The sequence below is a fragment of the Bacillus rossius genome, chromosome 2 (assembly GCF_032445375.1).
Source record: "Bacillus rossius redtenbacheri isolate Brsri chromosome 2, Brsri_v3, whole genome shotgun sequence".
NCBI classification, from domain to species: Eukaryota; Metazoa; Arthropoda; class Insecta; order Phasmatodea; family Bacillidae; genus Bacillus; species Bacillus rossius.
Window position 1 is genome coordinate 23,153,650 of NC_086331.1, and position 18,994 is coordinate 23,172,643.

Below are 18,994 nucleotides of genomic sequence, written 5' to 3' on the forward strand. Positions count from 1 at the left end.
AAGCACAATCAACGAAAAGGAACCACATTCTAAAACACAATCAAAAAAGAATAGCATGAAGAACAATCAAAAAAGAAAGCACAATCGGAAGTACAATAAAAACAATGAAGCACAAATGGAGGTTTCTTTTGAAAACGGCCGCCAGTCACAAAACAGATATTATTGACCCATAAATACTGTATGGCAGTCCAGTAAGTTTCGCGAAGAATCACTGCCTCTAATGAGAGCAGGTTTGTTCAGCTCTAAATAGCAGTAGAATGTCCACAGTGCTGTATTCTATACACAACATTGTCCTGAAGCACTCACTGACTCGTCTTGTGTTTCGTTCCCGACCAAACGCGTCTCTTCCCCACCTCGTGCGGTGGTTGGGGGAAGTTCCGTCTGGTTCGCTTCTCTCTCTTTCTTCCTCTGTCTTAACACTGCTTTCCGCGCAGCCGCTTCCAACTCGACAGTCTTTGTGTCGCTCTAAGTTTGAGACCGGAAAAATTAGCGAATTCATTTCGTGATATGCTAAAACCCAAACAATTGCTCGTGTGTGCTGCGTCTGCTATTGTTTCACTGCTGATCAGGAGGATTCTGGACCAATTAGTAGAGGCCAGAAAAATTCGCGGATTCATTTCGCGATAGGCTGAAATTCAAACATGTGAACAATTCTGCTGGTTCTGCTATTGGCTCGCACTTTAACTGGGGCTCTCTGGGCCAATGACAGACTATTGACCAAAGAAGTGTCGAATCACAAGCTACCCAGTGGAGCTGCCTCACAAGTTAGCACCCAATGAACACGCGTGTTTGCTCGAGAAAGGCAGAGGATAACGGAGGCTATCCTAGAAGTCATTGAAATCGGGGATTTTTCCAGTCCCTAAGCATGAGCGATTTACAACACAGATATTTTTATTTATTTATTTTTAACTTTGGCTTAATTTTCTCTACGACAGCGAAGTCATTCGAGACGGTAACACACAAAAGTAAAGAAAAGGATATTGGGGGTGGAATCGGTTATTTATTGTCAATTGTAAGGTGCCACCCCAACATTTTCCTGGTACTTTATTCGAGCCCCGGTCCTCTGGAAAGCGAGTCCTGTGTTCTTACCACTCTGCGCAGCCCGGATATGTAGTGAAACTGCTCGTGACTGCTTGACCTGCTACGTTGCCTCCACGACGAGAAAGTCAGCGTGCTGTGACGAACCACCGACTTGGCAACACTGTGCTGTACTTCCGCTGTCACTTCCCTTTCTCTCTCTCTCTCTCTCTCTCTCTCTCTCTCTCTCTGAGTCAGCGCAGACGTAGGCGCCGCCATCTCGTGTTGGAAAGCAAACCTCGCCACCCAATAAAGGTGAGACGCGTGTTTAAAAAGTTTTCCTCGTGGTTACGCAATAAATTCTTTGTGGAGGCTTCGAACGGAAACGACCATCCCAATGTGTGCAGAACAGTGTCGTAGCGTCCAGTGGTCTAATGCTTGTACGTCAAACAACAAAAGTAACAAAATCATTTTAGTTTATGTAAGAATGCTCTGCGCCAATATGCAGTTAGTAGAGACTTGCAAAGATCGCGTAAATATTTGGCGACTGTCTAGAATATAATGTTTATACATACAATAGAATGCTATCATTTATTTCAACAATCATAAAAAATATATAGACCGGAAAAATTTGCAGATTCATTTGGCGATATGCTAAAATTCAAATACATTATACCTTAAAGCTGTATTTGCTATTGTCTCACTGTTCATCCAGACGACTCTGAACCAATCATAAACTCTCAACCAAAGAAGTATCAATCAAATCACAGGTAAACCAGTTGAGACGACTCACAAGTCAGAAGCCAATGAACTGGCGTAATTTTCTCAAGTGTACAGAGGACTGTGTAGTCTATCATGAAGGCCATCGAAATTGCAAATTTTTCCGGTCCCTAAAATAGAGATCGGAAAATTTCGCGGAATAATGTCACGATAGGCTAAAATTCAAATAATTGTACCTTTGAAAATGTTCTGCTATTGGCTCACAGTTTATTCGGATTACCTACTCTTAAACAATGAGAGACCATCAAAAACAAAGAAGCTTCGAATCAAAAGCTACCGGGTTGCTCACAAGTGAGCAGCTAATGAACAAGTGGCATTTTCCCAGGTAAGCAGAGAATTGTGGAAGCTAGCCTGACGGTCATTGAAACCATAACATTTTCCAATCTCTAGGGGCAGGCATTTTTCGTGAAAAATACCTGAACTTCTACTAGACTGCAACAAGGTATACCCGCACCAGCTGTTTCTTCCTTGTGATTAGCGGCCGTCTGCGAGAGAAGTCGTCGCCTTGTTTCACCGAGCCACTCAGGACGCGTTTACTTCCGCACTGAATCACTGTGATTGGTGTTGTTACAATCGACATGCGCCTGAAAGAAACTCACCCAATAACGGAACACAGACGGTGCTACATTGTTTTGACTTTCAGCTAGTCTTGGAATCTTTTCGCGAAAAATGCCTGCCCCTACCAATCTCTAATCATAAAGCAATTCAAACTGCAATCCAAATAAATATCAATAAAAACATTGGTAATAATTAGAGAATGACAAATTCACGGTTTCAATAACCTCTAGGCTAGACTCCACGATCGTGTACATACTAAAGCAAATGCCACATGATTAGAGTCCCGGAAATTTTGCGGATTCCTCTGGCTTCAGGATAGAATTCAAAGTTATAGGTGTGCTTGACCCATGTTTACTTTCCCATTGGTTGATTTCTTAGCGAGAACATTTTTATTCTTGTTATTTGGCACTACCTGATCCGCTTACTTCTCTCCTAGCTGGACATCGTTGGCTCACGGTCGTAGAGGGGCGTTCCAAGTAACTGCGGGCCAATCATGAACACAGTGCGACAGTGTGGAGGTTTGCATTCTAGCTTGCGACTAAATGAATCCGCGAAATTTCCGTGGCTCTACACATGATCATTGGCTACTGACTTGTGAGATCTGGCACCTTGGAAGCTTCCGATTCGATAAGTACTTCTCTGGTTCTAGGTTTTTCATTGGCTCAAAGTTCTACAGCTAAACTGTGAGCCAATCGCAGAAGCAATATGAAGGTACATATTTTTGAATTCTAGCATAACGTGAGATGAATCCACCAATTTTTCCGGTCTCTAGTAATAATTAGAGACGTTGTATTCAAATAGACTTCATCTATCCGTATACGCTTGAGAGTAGCTGGTCATTGTATGCCGGGTCATTTTGTAGGGTCCGGAAAAATTCGCGTGTACAAAGACCTACACATTTGGGCAAGTATCACTTGTTCATTGGCGCCTGACATGTTGAGACGTCTCAACTGGATGACTTGTGATTCGTTTACTCCTTTGTGAAGGCATCTCATCGGCCAAGAGTCCACCAGATTAACTGTGAGCCAGTAGCAGAAGCAGCACAAATATATAAGTTCATTGACCTTTCTATAATACGGCATCCAACGGTCCGGGTTGGCCGACGGTCCGGCACCAGCTAGGAAAGTACGGTGTCAAGCCAACATAAGTTAGAAACCTAGTTACAGTACGAACATAAATGGTCGTTAGAAGCGCCCTGTGCGTTACGGGATAAGTTAGTAGCGTTCGGTGCGGTTCGGGACCTTTTGGCAGATATTGACGCACCGGCGTGACTATGAATATAGAGGCTTCGAGACGCACCTAGGTCCCTCCCTAATCCGGACCCTCCTACAAGTACACTTAGTTTTAGTTCGGTAAAAAAAAGTCGTTTTTGACGTGAATTTTACGAATGTCTTATATTCCGTACGGGGTGTCATGACAGAATCTTGGCGACACGAAAATATTATACTCTGAAAAGCCCACTGCGGCCGAACTACACACTCGAGGCTATTAACAACCACACCATCGTTAGATACCTGCAAAATTCGCGGTTTCGATGGCCTACAGGATAGACTGCACATACCCCTGTACACTCGGGCAAATAACGCAAGTTCATTGGCTGCCGTCTTATAAGTCGTCTCAGCTGGTTTGTCTGTGATTCGATCCTTCTTTGGTTGAGGGTTTATAACTGGTTGAGTTTCGTCCAGATGTACAGTAAGCCAATAGCAACGTTATCTAAGAGGTATGTGTGTTTGAATTCTAGCCTATCACCGAATGTATCCGCGAATATTGCAGGTCTCTAGGCATCGAATATAGAATCAGTGGACGTGGACAGCCAAGAGGAATCAAAAATTCGTAGCATCGCACCCGATCAACATTATTTCTAACCATTCCTTCAAAGCATCCTGAGCATCCTATTTGGAAATTGAATCGAATTTACGGGGAAAAAAACATAGCAGTAGTCGTTCCAAATTCTGTCCCCCCCCCCCCCCCTTTTCCTTCAGCAGAACTCGACAGTCATTGGCAGAAAATTTAGTTTTAGTTTTAATTTATTTTGTATTGTCTGTCTTTCAGTTCTTGCTAAACAATATTTGCCACCAAACACCAACCTTACGGATCCAAGTATTTTCAGCAACCTGGCACCAGCAAAGTCCCGAATAAGCCGTATTATAGGAAGTCTACTGTATTTGAATCTTAGTGTATCACGAAGCGAATCCGTGAATGTTTCCGATCTCTAGTCATAAGAGAGGCGCTGAATGACTATAAGCCAATGAAAACAATTAGGAAATATCCAAACAAATCACCTGAAACCCGAGGAAAAGCGGGAATTTGGCAGAAGCCAATAAACACGTGGTCTACTTGATTACGCACACGTTCGTGGATTCTAGCCTATCTCCAAATAAATAATTTTCCGCGAAAAGATTTCGAGACACACTGTGTGTTAAAACACTGCGGTATCGTTTCTGTTTCTTGGTTGGTTGAGTTTCTTTCATGTGCATGTCGGCACACGAATCACAGCAATTCTGTGCGGAAGCAAACACCTTCTGAATTGCCTGGCCAAATAAGGCAATGGCTTCTCTTGGAAACGGTCTCCAGTCACAAGGCATAAATTTCTGACGCAGAAATATCATTTTTCAGTCTAGTAAGTGAAAATGTTTTTCGTGAAAAATCATTGCCTCTACCGATTACTGTTATAAGCCAGTAGGCTGATTGGGAGAAGGAACTGAAAGGGGAATGCATATGGAATGGAAAACATTTGCTGTTTCAGTGACCTCTAGGATATGCTCCACGATCCCCTACACACTCGGGCAAATGCCACATGCTCATTGGCTACTGACTTGTGAGACATGTCAACTGAGATGCTACCGATTCGATAGTTCTTTTGTTGAAGGTTTTTCAGTGGCTCAAAATCCTTCAGGTAAACTGCAAAAAAAAAAAAAAAAGCCAATCACAGAAGCAATGTAAAGGTACATAGTTTTGGATTCTAGCATAACGCGAAATGAATCCGCGAATTTTTCCTGTCTCTAGGGATGCATGCTAAACTACAAATAACCTTATATTTAAAATAACCACACATTTCCCCGCCTCAATCGGGATTGGGACCCATAAAAAAAAGTCTCACCAAATATTTCAGCAATTTAAATCATTTCAGCAAGCTACACTGCGGAAGTTAGCCGCTACGCGCAGTAAAATGCAAAACATTTTATTTACAGTGATGCAGAAAATCTTTCACCAAATAATTTCCAAAAAAAATTCCAAAAATTCCAAAATAATTACTTGTTAGAGACCGGAAAAATTCGCGAATTCATTTCGCGATAGGCTAAAATACAAATCGTTATACCTCAGTGCTGCCTCTGCTATTGGTTCACAACTCACCTGGATGACTCTGGGCCAATGAGAAACACCCAACCAAAGCTTTATCGAATCACAGGCTGCTACGCTGGAACGTCTCACAAGACAGCAGCCAATGAGTAGGTGACATTTGACCGAGTGTACGTAGAACTATGGAGTTCATCCTACAGGTCATTGAATCCGCGAATTTTTCCGGTCCCTATTATTTGTGATTTACGTAAGGATTATGCACACAGTCGACGGTAAGTTAGCGGTTCTAAATAGGTTGTTAACCTAGTTATTAAATAGCGTATAACCGGTTTAACGAAGATGCTCGTAACAAGGCAACATAATTCATGTCTGACATGCCGTTTTAGAGCAAATGAAAGAACGCGATAAATTTGAATTTAGTATAAACCTGGAAATTTCGTGGATTCATTTGGCGTCAGGCTAATATTAACGTATCTAAGTATATTCTCTGCCCACATATGCTTTACTATTTGCTGGTTTCTTACTGTAGGAACTCCCTTTCTTTTGAGTAGGTCTATGTGATTCGTTCACTCTACTGCTCGCTGGTAAGTTAGGCCAAAGTCTTGGAGGGAGTATCCAAACCATTGTGATCCAATCGTCAACGCAATGCAAAGGTATACGTATTTGCAGTCTACGTTGTGACCAAAATAATCCAAAAATAATTCCGGGGTCTCTAGTATTTAGCATCGCAACAACATTTTTTTAACGTTCAGCGAGCAGACATTTACATGTATTTATAAAGGTACGAAATAAACGCACACAATTGGTGGAGAATGCTATAAGTAGAGACCGGAAAAATTCGCGGGTTCAATGACCGCAGGGATAGACTCCAATATCCTATACACACTCGGGCAAATGCCAACTGTTCATTAGCTGCTGACTTGTGAGTCGTCTCGACTGGGTGGCCTGTGATTCGACACTTCTATGAGTGAGGGTCTGTAATTGGCCCTCAGTCCTCCAGATTAACAGAGAACCAAAGACAGAAGCAGCACTAAGGTATAATTATTTGAATTTTAGCATAACACGAAATGAACCCGCGAGTTTTTCAGGTCTCTAGCTATAAGCACATCCTCTGAGCTCTATTCATGGTTCACGATACCCGAGTGGGGTCTATTTACGAAATGTTTTCTAGATTTCGCTGAGGGTAGATTGATAGTGTTTTTTTTTGTTTCGTATTTCTTTTTAAAACTCTATTTTAGAAGAGTGAAAAAGAATTAACTTTTTGTTAGGTTCGAAACATCCAGTACAGTTTCTTATAAGCACTCAAGGAATTGCATTGCATTTTGCCTTCATTTCTCTGCCATATAAAGTTATGGTTACCGTTAAAATCTCACAGTTGTCCTATGCACGGCGATAAGACTGCGCGCCAGTTCACAGCCTTGTGCTTAGAGGCGACACCGCCCTAGAAACACCAGCGAGAGTCGCACTTATCATTCCGCCTCACTACCAAAATACACATTTCACAGTCGAAAGCTGAGGTTATGCCGATGATATTTTTAACAGATTCGAAAAAAAATATTGAAAGAGATCACAAAGCTACTGACGTTTTTATTACTTCAGCATCTTAAATAACCTTTCATTACATTTTTTTTACCATTTAGATGGAAAAATGCAATATAACAAAGTTGTAAAAAATTTAAGAATTCCTATAACCTTCTTATTCCTTATTTTTAGGCACTAAATGTGTTTGTTCATAAACAGTCACACAAGAAGCTAATGGTGTACGCCAAAAGCATACGTCCTGCCAGAAACCATACGGTCGTTACGAACGGAGGTACATGTTTATTTTTGATGACAAAAATATTTTTTTTTGTCGCTTTGGCCGTCATTCTGTAGACAGATAATCTGGCGAAAAGTTTCGTAAAGTTTTCAAAATTGATTTTTTAGAATGACGGAGTGATGACTAAATAAATTTTCTTAGCTTATTTTTTGTTTGCTTTTTAATGCATAATCAAGTAGCTGATACATCCCATATAGTTATTAAAAATAATTGTTTGTCAGGGGAAAAAAAATGAATTTGTTGACTTCGCGTTATAAAATTCTTCTCCTGTACTGCGGATAAGTACGTAGAGAAACTGCTAATAAAAATAGCTGATAAATCCCATATAGTTATTACAAATAATTGTTTGTCAGGGTAAAAAAATTAATTTGTTGACTTCGCGTTATAAAATTCTTCTCCTGGACTGCGGATAAGTACGTAGAGAAACTGCTAATAAAAATAGCTGATACACATCATATTATTATTATAATTGCTTAACAGGGTAAAAAAAATTCTTGCATTCATATTGAAATATTATACTAATGAACTGCGCTTATGTATGTAAATTACACTTTAAAAAATTGTACATTTACAAGGAAAATCCTTGGAAACTTAGTTGCCAACGATATCACTTGTAAAACTACAAGGCAGAGCTTTGTAAAATTGCATATAGTACAAAAAGCCTTGCCTTGCAATTTTTGAAGTGATATCGTTGGCAACAGGGTTTCCAAGGACCATCCTTGTAAAAGTAAAAAAAAAAAATTAGAGTGTAACCGTTGATAAAATACAGCATTCCCTGTTATTATGAAATTAAGAACGTTCAATGAAGGCAGATATTCCCGGTTAAAGTGGTTCCCGTAAACATTTGATCTTTTTAATGTACTTTTTAAATTACGTTTCATGCGCAACTTTATTGTGATAAATATCGGAAATGTTGCCGCATCCGACAGGGGACGCACAGAGCTCTTACGTTGCTGCCTGGGTAGGCGTGTTTCACAGAGGTACAATACTTGTTATTAGCAAGGTCTTAGCAGCCATTGTTAGGGGCATGCATATTTCGCGAAAAGATTTCGGGATTATATGAAAGCTAATACACTGTAGCATCGTCTGTGTTACGTGATTGGGTGAGTTTCTCCCAGGTACATATCGATTGTAACTTCAACAATCACAGTGATTCAGTGCGGAAGTAAACGCGTCCTGAGTGGCTCGGTCAGATAAGGCAACGACTTCTCTCGCAGACGGCCGCCAATCACAAGGAAGAAACCACAGGTACGGGTATATCTTGTTGCAGTCTAATAAGTGTTCAGATCTTTTTGCGAAAAATGCTTGCCCCTACAGATCAGCTGTGTATTTAAGCACTGCAGTATCGCCTGTGTTTTGTGTTTGGCTGCGTTTCTTTAAGGTACACGCGCACTTTTGGCACTCGAATGACAGCAATTCTGTTCTGAAGCAAACGCGTTCTGATTAGCCTGGTCGAACAAAGCAATGGCTTCTCTTGCCGGCCCATACACTACCGTTATTGCTATAGAGGTACGGAAATTTCGCAGATTCATCTGGACACAAGCTAGACTGAAAATCTTCATTCTTTTGCACTGCACTGATGAATGCACCGCAATTATTTGGACACGCCCCTTTACGACCATGAGCTAACAATGCACAGCTAGGAGGGAAGAAAGCGAATCAGATAGTCCCTATTGACAAGAGCAAAACGTTTCTCACTAAGAAATCAGCCAATGGAAACTCAAACCATGGCAGAGCAAACATAGGGTTCTGAATTTTAGCGAGACACAAAATAAATTCGCGAATGAGGGTATTTAAATGACCCAGAGACCTCCTGATCAACAGTGAACCAAAATCAGAAGCAGCACACACGTGTAATTGTTTAAATTTTATCATATCACGAAATGAATCCACGAATTTATCCTGTGTTTACCTATATGTGGGCTTTAGATAGAGCCATGAGTAGGGGTAGACATTTTCCTCGAAAAGATCTGAACACTTATTAGACTGCAACAAGATATACCCGCACCTGTGGTTTCTTCCTTGTGATTGGCGGCCGTCTGCGAGGGAAGTCGTTGCCTTATTTTACCTAGCCAGTCAGGACGCGTTTACTTCAGCACTGAATCACTGTGATTGTTGAAGTTACAATCGATATGGACCTGGGAGAAACTCACCCAATCACGTAACACAGTCGATGCTACAGTGTTTTAGCTTTCATCTAGTCCCGAAATCTTTTCGCGAAATATGGATGCCCCTAGCCATGAGTATCCCGCGTTTTAACAAGAGGCAAAGTAGACTTGAAGCACATATACAGCTGCAGCACGTTAATGATTGGACTACAGTGTCCTTGACGACCCTGAGTCAGTTGTGAACAAGAAGAAGTTGTTACACATTCACGTGAATTATGTGACCTTGTTATCGAAAAAAAAGTATAGACCTGCAAAATTCGCGGATTCATTCGGTGATAGGCTAGAATTCAAACACATATACCTCTTAGATAATTTTGATAATGGTTTGCTGTTCATCTGGACGAATCTCAACCAGTTATAAACCCTCAACCAAAGAAGGATCGAATCACAGACAAACCAGCTGAGACGACTTACAAGTAGGCAGCCAATGAACTTGCGTTATTTGCCCGAGTGTAAAGGGGTATGTGCAGTCTATCCTGAAGACCATCGAAACCGCGAATTTTGCAGGTCTCTACCAATGAGCATTCTAAGGAGGCTTGAATATTTTTCCGGGGTCTCTGCGTATTGTATTGTAATAAGCGAACCGATTGTCTCTAGCAGTATTGTGTCTGCCGAGGTGAGCACCGCAGGTACCAGCCAGGTCAAAGGGTACTCTGGTCTCGGCAGTTGCCGGCAAGAGGAACTGTCTGCGCCACCGTGAGCACTTTCCTTGACCCAGAAGACGCCTGAGCCATTCTAGGCCACCTCGGCGGCGCGAGGTTTCACTGCGCAGGCTTGCAGCGGCCGCCTCCAGCTGTTTGTAGGTTCCCTTTCACTCCAGGCTGGACTCTACACGCCTTTACACGTGCAGGCCGGCCTCGAGTGCTCGTTGGTCAATAGCAAGGTCACATCTACTCCTTGTTTACAACTGGCTGAGGGTCGTGCTTCCAGTCTACTTTGCCACCGTATTAATCCTCAGGATGTACGTAGCTCTACTTAGAGCCTCCATAGGCAGACACGGGAAAATTTTGCGAAGTCATTTCGTGATATGCTAAAATTCAAACAAATATACGTTTGCGCTACTTCTGCTATTGGTTCACTGTTGATCAGGAGGACTCTGGGACAATTATATATCATTAGTAGAGACCTGCAAAATTCGCGGATTCATTCGGTGATAGGCTAGAATTCAAACACATATACCTCTTAGATAATTTTGCTATTGGCTTACTGTTCATCTGGACGAATCTCAACCAGTTATAAACCCTCAACCAAAGAAGGATCGAATCACAGACAAACCAGCTGAGACGTCGGCAGCCGATGAACTTGCGTTATTTGCCCGAGTGTACAGGGGTATGTACAGTCTATCCTGAAGGCCATCGAAACCGCGAATTTTGCAGGTCTCTAATCATTAGAGACCTGTAAAATTCGTGATTTCAAATCCCTAAAGGATAGACTTCATGATCCTCTACGCACTCGTGCAAATTACATCTGCTGATCGGTTACCGACTCGTAACACCTGTTGACTGGAATCAGGGGCGCCACAACTAAATTTCCAAAAGGGGGGGGGGGGCAATATACATTTTTATAAAGAATCATCGATCCCCCCTATTGAAGCGGGGGGTCCGGGGGTCCTCCCCCGGGAAAATTTGTATTTCAAGGTGGAAAATGGTGCTATTTAAGCAGTTTTATTATCTAAAAATTGATTACACAGCACTTTCTTTGCCCCTGTTTGCCCCCACTTCAAGGTTTCAGGGGGGGGGGGGCAAAATACCCTTGCCACCCCCCCACCCCCCTGTTGTTGCGTCCCTGACTGGAATGATCGTGATTCGCTAATTCTTCTGTTAAAGATTTTTCAATGGCCCAGAGTCCTTCAGATTAACTGTGGCCCAATCACTGAAGCAAAATAATGTCAAAAGTATTTGGACTCTATCCTATCGCGAAATGAATCCGCGAATTTTACAGGTCTCTAGCATATCATCAATCAAAGAAGTATCGAATCTCAAGTTACACAGTTGAGGCGACTCACAACTCAGCAGCCAAGGAACACGTGACGTTGGCCCAGGTATGCGAAGGGTCGTACAATCCATCCTGAAGGTCACTGAATCTGCGAAATTTTCCAGTCCCGCGGCATAGGGTTTTTGGTAACTACCACTACCCATTTAACTGTATAGTAAGTATAAAATTAAGACTTTGGCGCAGTCTTCTGGTTGGTGATGGAGGATGGGTGTCAATGACCGGCCGCCATCTTATATTTTGGTAAACTTCACCATAAAACTTTTAATACCGTATCTCCACTAGCATTTGATACTATTAGTGAAATTTGATACCCCAATTAACATTTCGACAAAAGATAAAAAAGTAGTTGTTTAGATTTTTGAATTTTTAAAAACATTTTTACAAAAAAATTTCAATATCAAAGCAGCGATACATAATTCAGATATCAACGAGTCAAACCATTAAAATTTAAAATTCTAAAAAATGAAGAATTTGGTATCATAAAAATTACTATTATCTTAATAAAATAATATTAAAGAAAAATAACTTAAAAGTAAAACGATTGTCCACCTCGATCTTGGCTAGAGTAAAAATGTTATTTTCTTACAAAAATTCTAATATATTATGAATATATGAAATTATATAAGGACAGTAAACACAGTACTTGGTTCGATGCCAGTTGGATGCACATTAAAATAAAACGTAATATAGCAGCCCTCCTTCGACAAACCATAACACTAATAAAACAACCCACACAACTACTAACAAATCATATATTACTTCGCCAATGTCACGTGACAACATCCATCTTGGATTAACCATATTTAGAGACCCGTGAATTTCGCTGATTCAATGACCTCCAGGACAGACTCCAATATCCTCTACACACTCGGGCAAATGCCAACTGTTCATTGGCTGTTGACTTGTGAGTCGTCTCGACTGGGTGGCCTGTGATTCGACATTTCTATGAGTGAGGGTCTCTAATTCGCCCTCAGTCCTCCAGATTAACAGAGAACCAATGACAGAAGCCGCACTAAGGTATAATTATTTGAATTTTAGCATTACACGAAATGAATCCGCGAAATTCACGGGTTTCTAACCATTTTGTATTCTCTTGACGTCCGCTAAAGTATACTTGTGTCTGTCACCATCTTGCCTTATTGGTAGAGACCCGCGAATTTCGCGGATTCATTTCGTGTTATGCTAAAATTCAAATAATTATACCTTAGTGCTGTTTCTGTCATTGGTTCTCTGTTAATCTGGAGGACTGAGGGCCAATTAGAGACCCTCACTCATAGAAATGTCGAATCACAGGCCACCCAGTCGAGACGACTCACAATTCAACAGCCAATGAACAGTTGGCATTTTCCCGAGTGTGTAGAGGATATTGGAGTCTATCCTGGAGGTCATTGAATCCGCGAAATTCACGGGTCTCTACTTATTGGTTAAACTCTAGTATACACTAGAGTAAATAACCTAATCACCAGCCATCAAAGCATCCGCCATATTGTTAGCCAATTTGGTTGCCATCTTGAAAATCCTTAATCAAATCATTAACCAAATAATCATAAATAAATAAATATGATAAAAAAATATATTTTATGTATAAAATTATTTTATCGTTTACGGTCCTTGGTTTGATTCCTTGGCAATTTAAGTCAACTGTAATTTTTTTCATAAAATTATTGAATACTGCAAATATATTTTACTTTATAAAAATCAGCTAATGCTATAAAATCCAAGTCCCTAATAAACTATTCTGATAATTTCTCATCTAATTTTTCCTTAGTGACCACAGGACTGCAGGACGTAATTTTGAGTGGAACGCATTCCCGATTTATTAATTTAGTAATTTTTGTATATGCAGCCTATGGGTCGACAGCATAGGCTGCACCAAAGTGTAGGACTTGACGAACACAAAATATGTTAATTAGAGACCGGAAAAATTCGCGGGTTCAATGACCTTCAGGATAGACTCCAATATCCTCTACACACTCGGGAAAATGCCAACTGTTCATTGGCTGCTGACTTGTGAGTCGTCTCGACTGGGTGGCCTGTGATTCGACATTTCTAGGAGTGAAGGTCTCTAATTGGCCCCCAGTCCTCCAGATTAACAGTGAACCAATAGCAGAAGCAGCACTAAGGTATAATTATTTGAATTTTAGCATAACACGAAATGAACCCGCGAATTTTTCAGGTCTCTAATATTAATACATCTCAAGAAAACAACTGTATCGCTACCGAATCGTGTTCGCAGTAATACTGGGTTTAGATTCTTAACCGGGCGTATATGCTGTGTGTTGTCCCAGAACTCCAATAGTTAAAGCTATTTTCAGTATTAACCGCGCACATTATTAGGCATAATAAAACAATATAAACTCTTAACTACTGAATATTCGATTATCTATTGGAAAAAAATATGCTTAATTAAACATCAATTATAATATAAAATTGTGCTTAATTTTCCGTAGGAAATACTCAGTACTATCTTTAAAACCGTGTTTTCACATACGCAAAAATAACCATAGTCATGTGTTAAACAAAGTTACAGTGCTCATTTCTTGGTAACTGGTTTCCAAAGGAATGTTCTATAAACGTAAATGCATTTTATCCCCCGCGCACCGGATGGTCGCCTAGCAGCCTCGGCGCTGCCCGGGGAAAGGGAATGCTGCCTCGCGGAAGTCCGGGTCGCAGACACGTGACGCGGCTCGCGCAAGGGAGAAAGCCGACTCGCTCCGCTTCCTCTGCGTGCTGACTGGCCTCTCCCCTCTCGCGCAGACACGCCACGGGGATACCCTCTCCCCTCTCGCGCAGACACGCCACGGGTACACACTCTCCCCTCTTGCGCAGATACGCCACGGGTACACCCTCTCCCCTCTTGCGCAGACACGCCACGGGGACACCCTCTCCCCTCTTGCGCAGACACGCCACGGGGACACCCTCTCCCCTCTCGCGCATACACGCCACGGGGACACTCTCTCCCTTCTCACGCAGACACGCCACGGGTACACCCTCTCCCCTCTCGCGCAGACACGCCACGGGTAAATCCTCTCCCCTCTCGCCAGACACGCCACGGGTACACCCTCTCCCCTCTTGTGCAGACTCGCCACGGGGAAATCCTCTCCCCTCTCGCCAGACACGCCACGGGGACACCCTCTCCCCTCTCGCGCAGACTCGCCACGGGGAAATCCTCTCCCCTCATGGCCAGACACGCCACGGGGACACCCTCTCCCCTCTCGAGCAGACACGCCACGGGGACACCCTCTCCCCTCTTGCGCAGACTCGCCACGGGGAAATCCTCTCCCCTCTCGCCAGACACGCCACGGGGACACCCTCTCCCCTCTAGAGCAGACACGCCACGGGGACACCCTCTCCCCTCTCGCGCAGACATGCCACGGGTACACCCTCTCCCCTCTTGTGCAGACTCGCCACGGGGATATCCTCTCCCCTCTCGCCAGACACGCCACGGGGACACCCTCTCCCCTCTAGAGCAGACACGCCACGGGGACACCCTCTCCCCTCTCGCGCAGACATGCCACGGGTACACCCTCTCCCCTCTTGTGCAGACTCGCCACGGGGATATCCTCTCCCCTCTCGCCAGACACGCCACGGGGACACCCTCTCCCCTCTCGCGCAGACTCGCCACGGAGAAATCCTCTCCCCTCTCGCCAGACACGCCACGGGGACACCCTCTCCCCTCTCGCGCAGACACGCCACGGGTACACCCTCTCCCCTCTCGCGCAGACTCGCCACGGGGAAATCCTCTCCCCTCTCGCCAGACACGTCACGGGGACACCCTCTCCCCTCTCGAGCAGACATGCCACGGGGACACCCTCTCCCCTCTCGCCAGACACGCCACGGGGACACCCTCTCCCCTCTCGCGCAGACTCGCCACGGGGAAATCCTCTCCCCTCTCGCCAGACACGCCACGGGGACACCCTCTCCCCTCTCGCGCAGACTCGCCACGGGGAAATCCTCTCCCCTCTCGCCAGACACGCCACGGGTACACCCTCTCCCCTCTTGCGCAGACTCGCCACGGGGAAATCCTCTCCCCTCTCGCCAGACACGCCACGGGGACACCCTCTCCCCTCTCGCGCAGAGACACCGTCAGTTGACTGTAATTTCCAACAGTTTAAACTGAAGGTGAACACTTTTGACGGTGTCGGAGTTGCTTGTCTTCGGAGTTGCAGCCGCGTCGAAGGCGAAGATGTCACCGTCACCATCATCAAGGTAGCAGTTACCCAGTCACCCAGGAGCAGCCAATGGCCGCAAGCAGTGTTGTTGGACAGGGTTGAGATGGCCGCGGTCACGCACAGCGGGGGTGCGGGGTCGTGCCGGAGAGTGGCCGGCGGGTGGTACGGTGCCTGTCTCGTGTGCGCAGCTGCCCCCCAGGAGCGACATGACGCTGATCCAGCCCAGCCCGGAGATGCAGCTGCACATCCGAGGCGAGCTGAACGAGGACGAGGACACCCGGGACAGCGACCTCGAGCACATCAAGGACTGGCTGTCCAAGCAGCCGCATCTGCCGCACTTCGACGGTGAGTCCGCCCCCCTCACTGCAGCCTGGCAACAGCCCAAACCCCCGGACTCATTTCGCGTTACGCTACGTACCTCCATATTGCTTCTGAGATTGGCTCATAGTTAGAGACCTGTAGAATTCGCGATTTCAAATCCCTAAAGGATAGACTCCATGATCCTCTATGCACTCGTGCAAATTACATCTGCTGATTGGTTACCGACTCGTAACACCTGTTGACCTGAATGATCGTGATTCGCTAATTAATCTGTTAAAGATTTTTCATTGGCCCAGAGTCCTTCAGATTAACTGTGGCCCAATCACTGAAGCAAAATAATGTCAAAAGTATTTGGACTCTATCCGATCGCGAAATGAATCCGCGAATTTTACAGGTCTCTACTCATAGTTTATATAAAGGACTTCGAACCAATGGAAAAACCTTCAACCAAAGAAGTATCACAAGTCAGTAGCCAATTAGAATGTGAATTTTTCCCGAGTTTATAAGAGATTTTGGAGTCTATCCTAGAGGCCAATGAATTTTAGAATTTTTCCAGTGCCTACTCACTGGGACGCTACACAAGTGCCTCAAACAAAAGCCGACATTTGTAACTGTAAAAAAATTGAAAAATATTTGTACTAACTTATCTAGCATTAAGGCAAACCTAATACATGTATTTTTAGCGAAAACTATTCCAGCTTAGTCTGTATTGCAGCATTGTGTGTGTTTCAATTTGCATCATGCTAGAATACAAAAATATGTACCTTCACATTGCTCCAGTGATTGGCTCACAGTTTATCTAGTATTGTCGAATAGGAAGCATTCCAGGTGACGTCTCACAAGTCTGTAGCCAATGAGCACATGGCATTTGCCCGAGTATGTAGGGGATTGTGTAGTCTATCCTAGAGGTCACTGAAACCGTGAATTTTTCCCGTCCCTTCTCATCACCATGAGTGATCAGTAGAGACCCGGAAAATTCGCGGGTTTAATGACATCCAGAATAGACTCCAATATCCTCTACACACTTGGGCAAATGCCAACTGTTCATTGGCTACTGACTTGTGAGTCGTCTCGACTGGGTGGCCTGTGATTCGACACTTCTATGAGTGAGGGTCTCTAATTGGCCCTCAGTCCTCCAGGTTAACAGTGAACCAATGACAAAAGCAGCACTTAGGTATAATTATTTGAATTTTAGCATAACACGAAATGAACCCGCGAATTTTCCGGGTCTCTAGTGATCACTGATCAGTAGAGACCTGCAAAATTCGCGGATTCATTCGGTGATAGGCTAGAATTCAAACACACATACCTCTTAGATAATTTTGCTATTGGCTTACTGTTCATCTGGACGAATCTCAACCAGTTATAAACCCTCAACCAAAGAAGAATCGAATCACAGACAAACCAGCTGAGACGACTTACAAGTCGGCAGCCAATGAACTTGCGTTATTTTCCCGAGTGTACAGGGGTATGTGCAGTCTATCCTGAAGGCCATCGAAACCGCGTTTTTTGCAGGTCTTTCGTGATCAGTAGAAACAGTGATTTTGCGGGAAACAATGTGTTCACTTACTGGACTGCAGTACGGTATGTCTGCGTCAGAAATCTCTGCTTTGTGACTGGAGGCCGTTTCCAATAGAAGCCATTGCCTTATTTTGTCCAGGACATTCAGACCGCGTTTTCTTCCGTACAGAATTGTTGTGATTGGTGTGCCGACAGGGGGCATGCACCTGAAAGAAACTCAAACCAATCACTAAACAAAGACAAAGCTGCAATGCTAGCCATCAGATTATTTCGAAAAAAAGTACATGTTCTTATAGGCCTCCATATGGCACCAATACCACACCTAAAATACCATTGACTTTTAATATAATATATTAATTTAATAAAAGATTTTTAGTACATTTTATTTGACGTACCATAATTTTAGAAGAAGAATTTAGAGCTCGTAAATTAATTTCTTTATTTTCTACATAAATTTCAGTAGTTTTAGTACCTAGATTAAATAATTACATAAATTTAAATAGATACCTAACTATTTTGAGGTACGATATTCTTTTCTCTGGTGGTGCGACATATACGATAATTTTTTTTATCAGAGTAACCAGTTGTGTTTATAAACAAATAGTAAATCACTAGAGACTGGAAAAATTTGCTGTTTCGTTTACCTTCAAGATATACTACACAGTCCTCTGTATACTGGGGCAAATAATGTCATTTCATTGGCTGCTGACTTGTGAGTCGTCTCAAGTGGGTTACTGTGCTTCGATACGTTTTTGGTTGAGAGTTTCTCATTGGCTCAGAGTCGTCAAGGTGGACAGTTAGCCAATAGAAAAATCAGCTTAAAGGTATGTGTGTTTGAACTTTAGCCTATCGCGAAATGAATCAGCGAATTTTTCCCATCTCTACAATCACACAGGTTAAGAAATTCGTCAACGTTCATCTATAATCGTATTTGAAACAATTTTTTTATTGTACTGGCTACAATTATATATCATGAATCATGATCAATGGCGGGGAAATAAAACTTTTTAATAGGCTACAATGCAGTTCGTTCACGTGTGCAAAACAGGCGAGAGTGCTTAAAACATTTTAACGGCAAGGTATGCCACTAAAACAACGTATTTCTCAATGCATGGTTATATTTATACATCTTGTTATCTCATTAATTTTTTTCACTTCTATTAGGTATTAATAGACCTGCAAAATTCGCGGTTTCGATGGCCTTCAGGATAGACTGCACATACCCCTGTACACTCGGGCAAATTACACAAGTTCATTGGCTGCCGACTTGTAAGTCGTCTCAGCTGGTTTGTCTTTGATTCGATCCTTCTTTGGTTGAGGGTTTATAACTGGTTGATATTCTT

General features: G+C 43.2%; 1 protein-coding gene across 1 annotated transcript in view; it reads left to right on the top strand.

The window, feature by feature from the left end:
- LOC134529174 (clavesin-2) overlaps positions 1 to 18,994 on the top strand; it is a 99,315-nt gene that overhangs the window by 11,308 nt on the left and 69,013 nt on the right. Inside the window, exon 2 of the mRNA XM_063363000.1 lies at positions 15,998 to 16,154. Coding sequence (XP_063219070.1) covers positions 16,016 to 16,154 — 139 coding nt within the window. The 5' untranslated portion in view covers positions 15,998 to 16,015. The remainder of the gene's footprint in view (positions 1 to 15,997; positions 16,155 to 18,994) is intronic.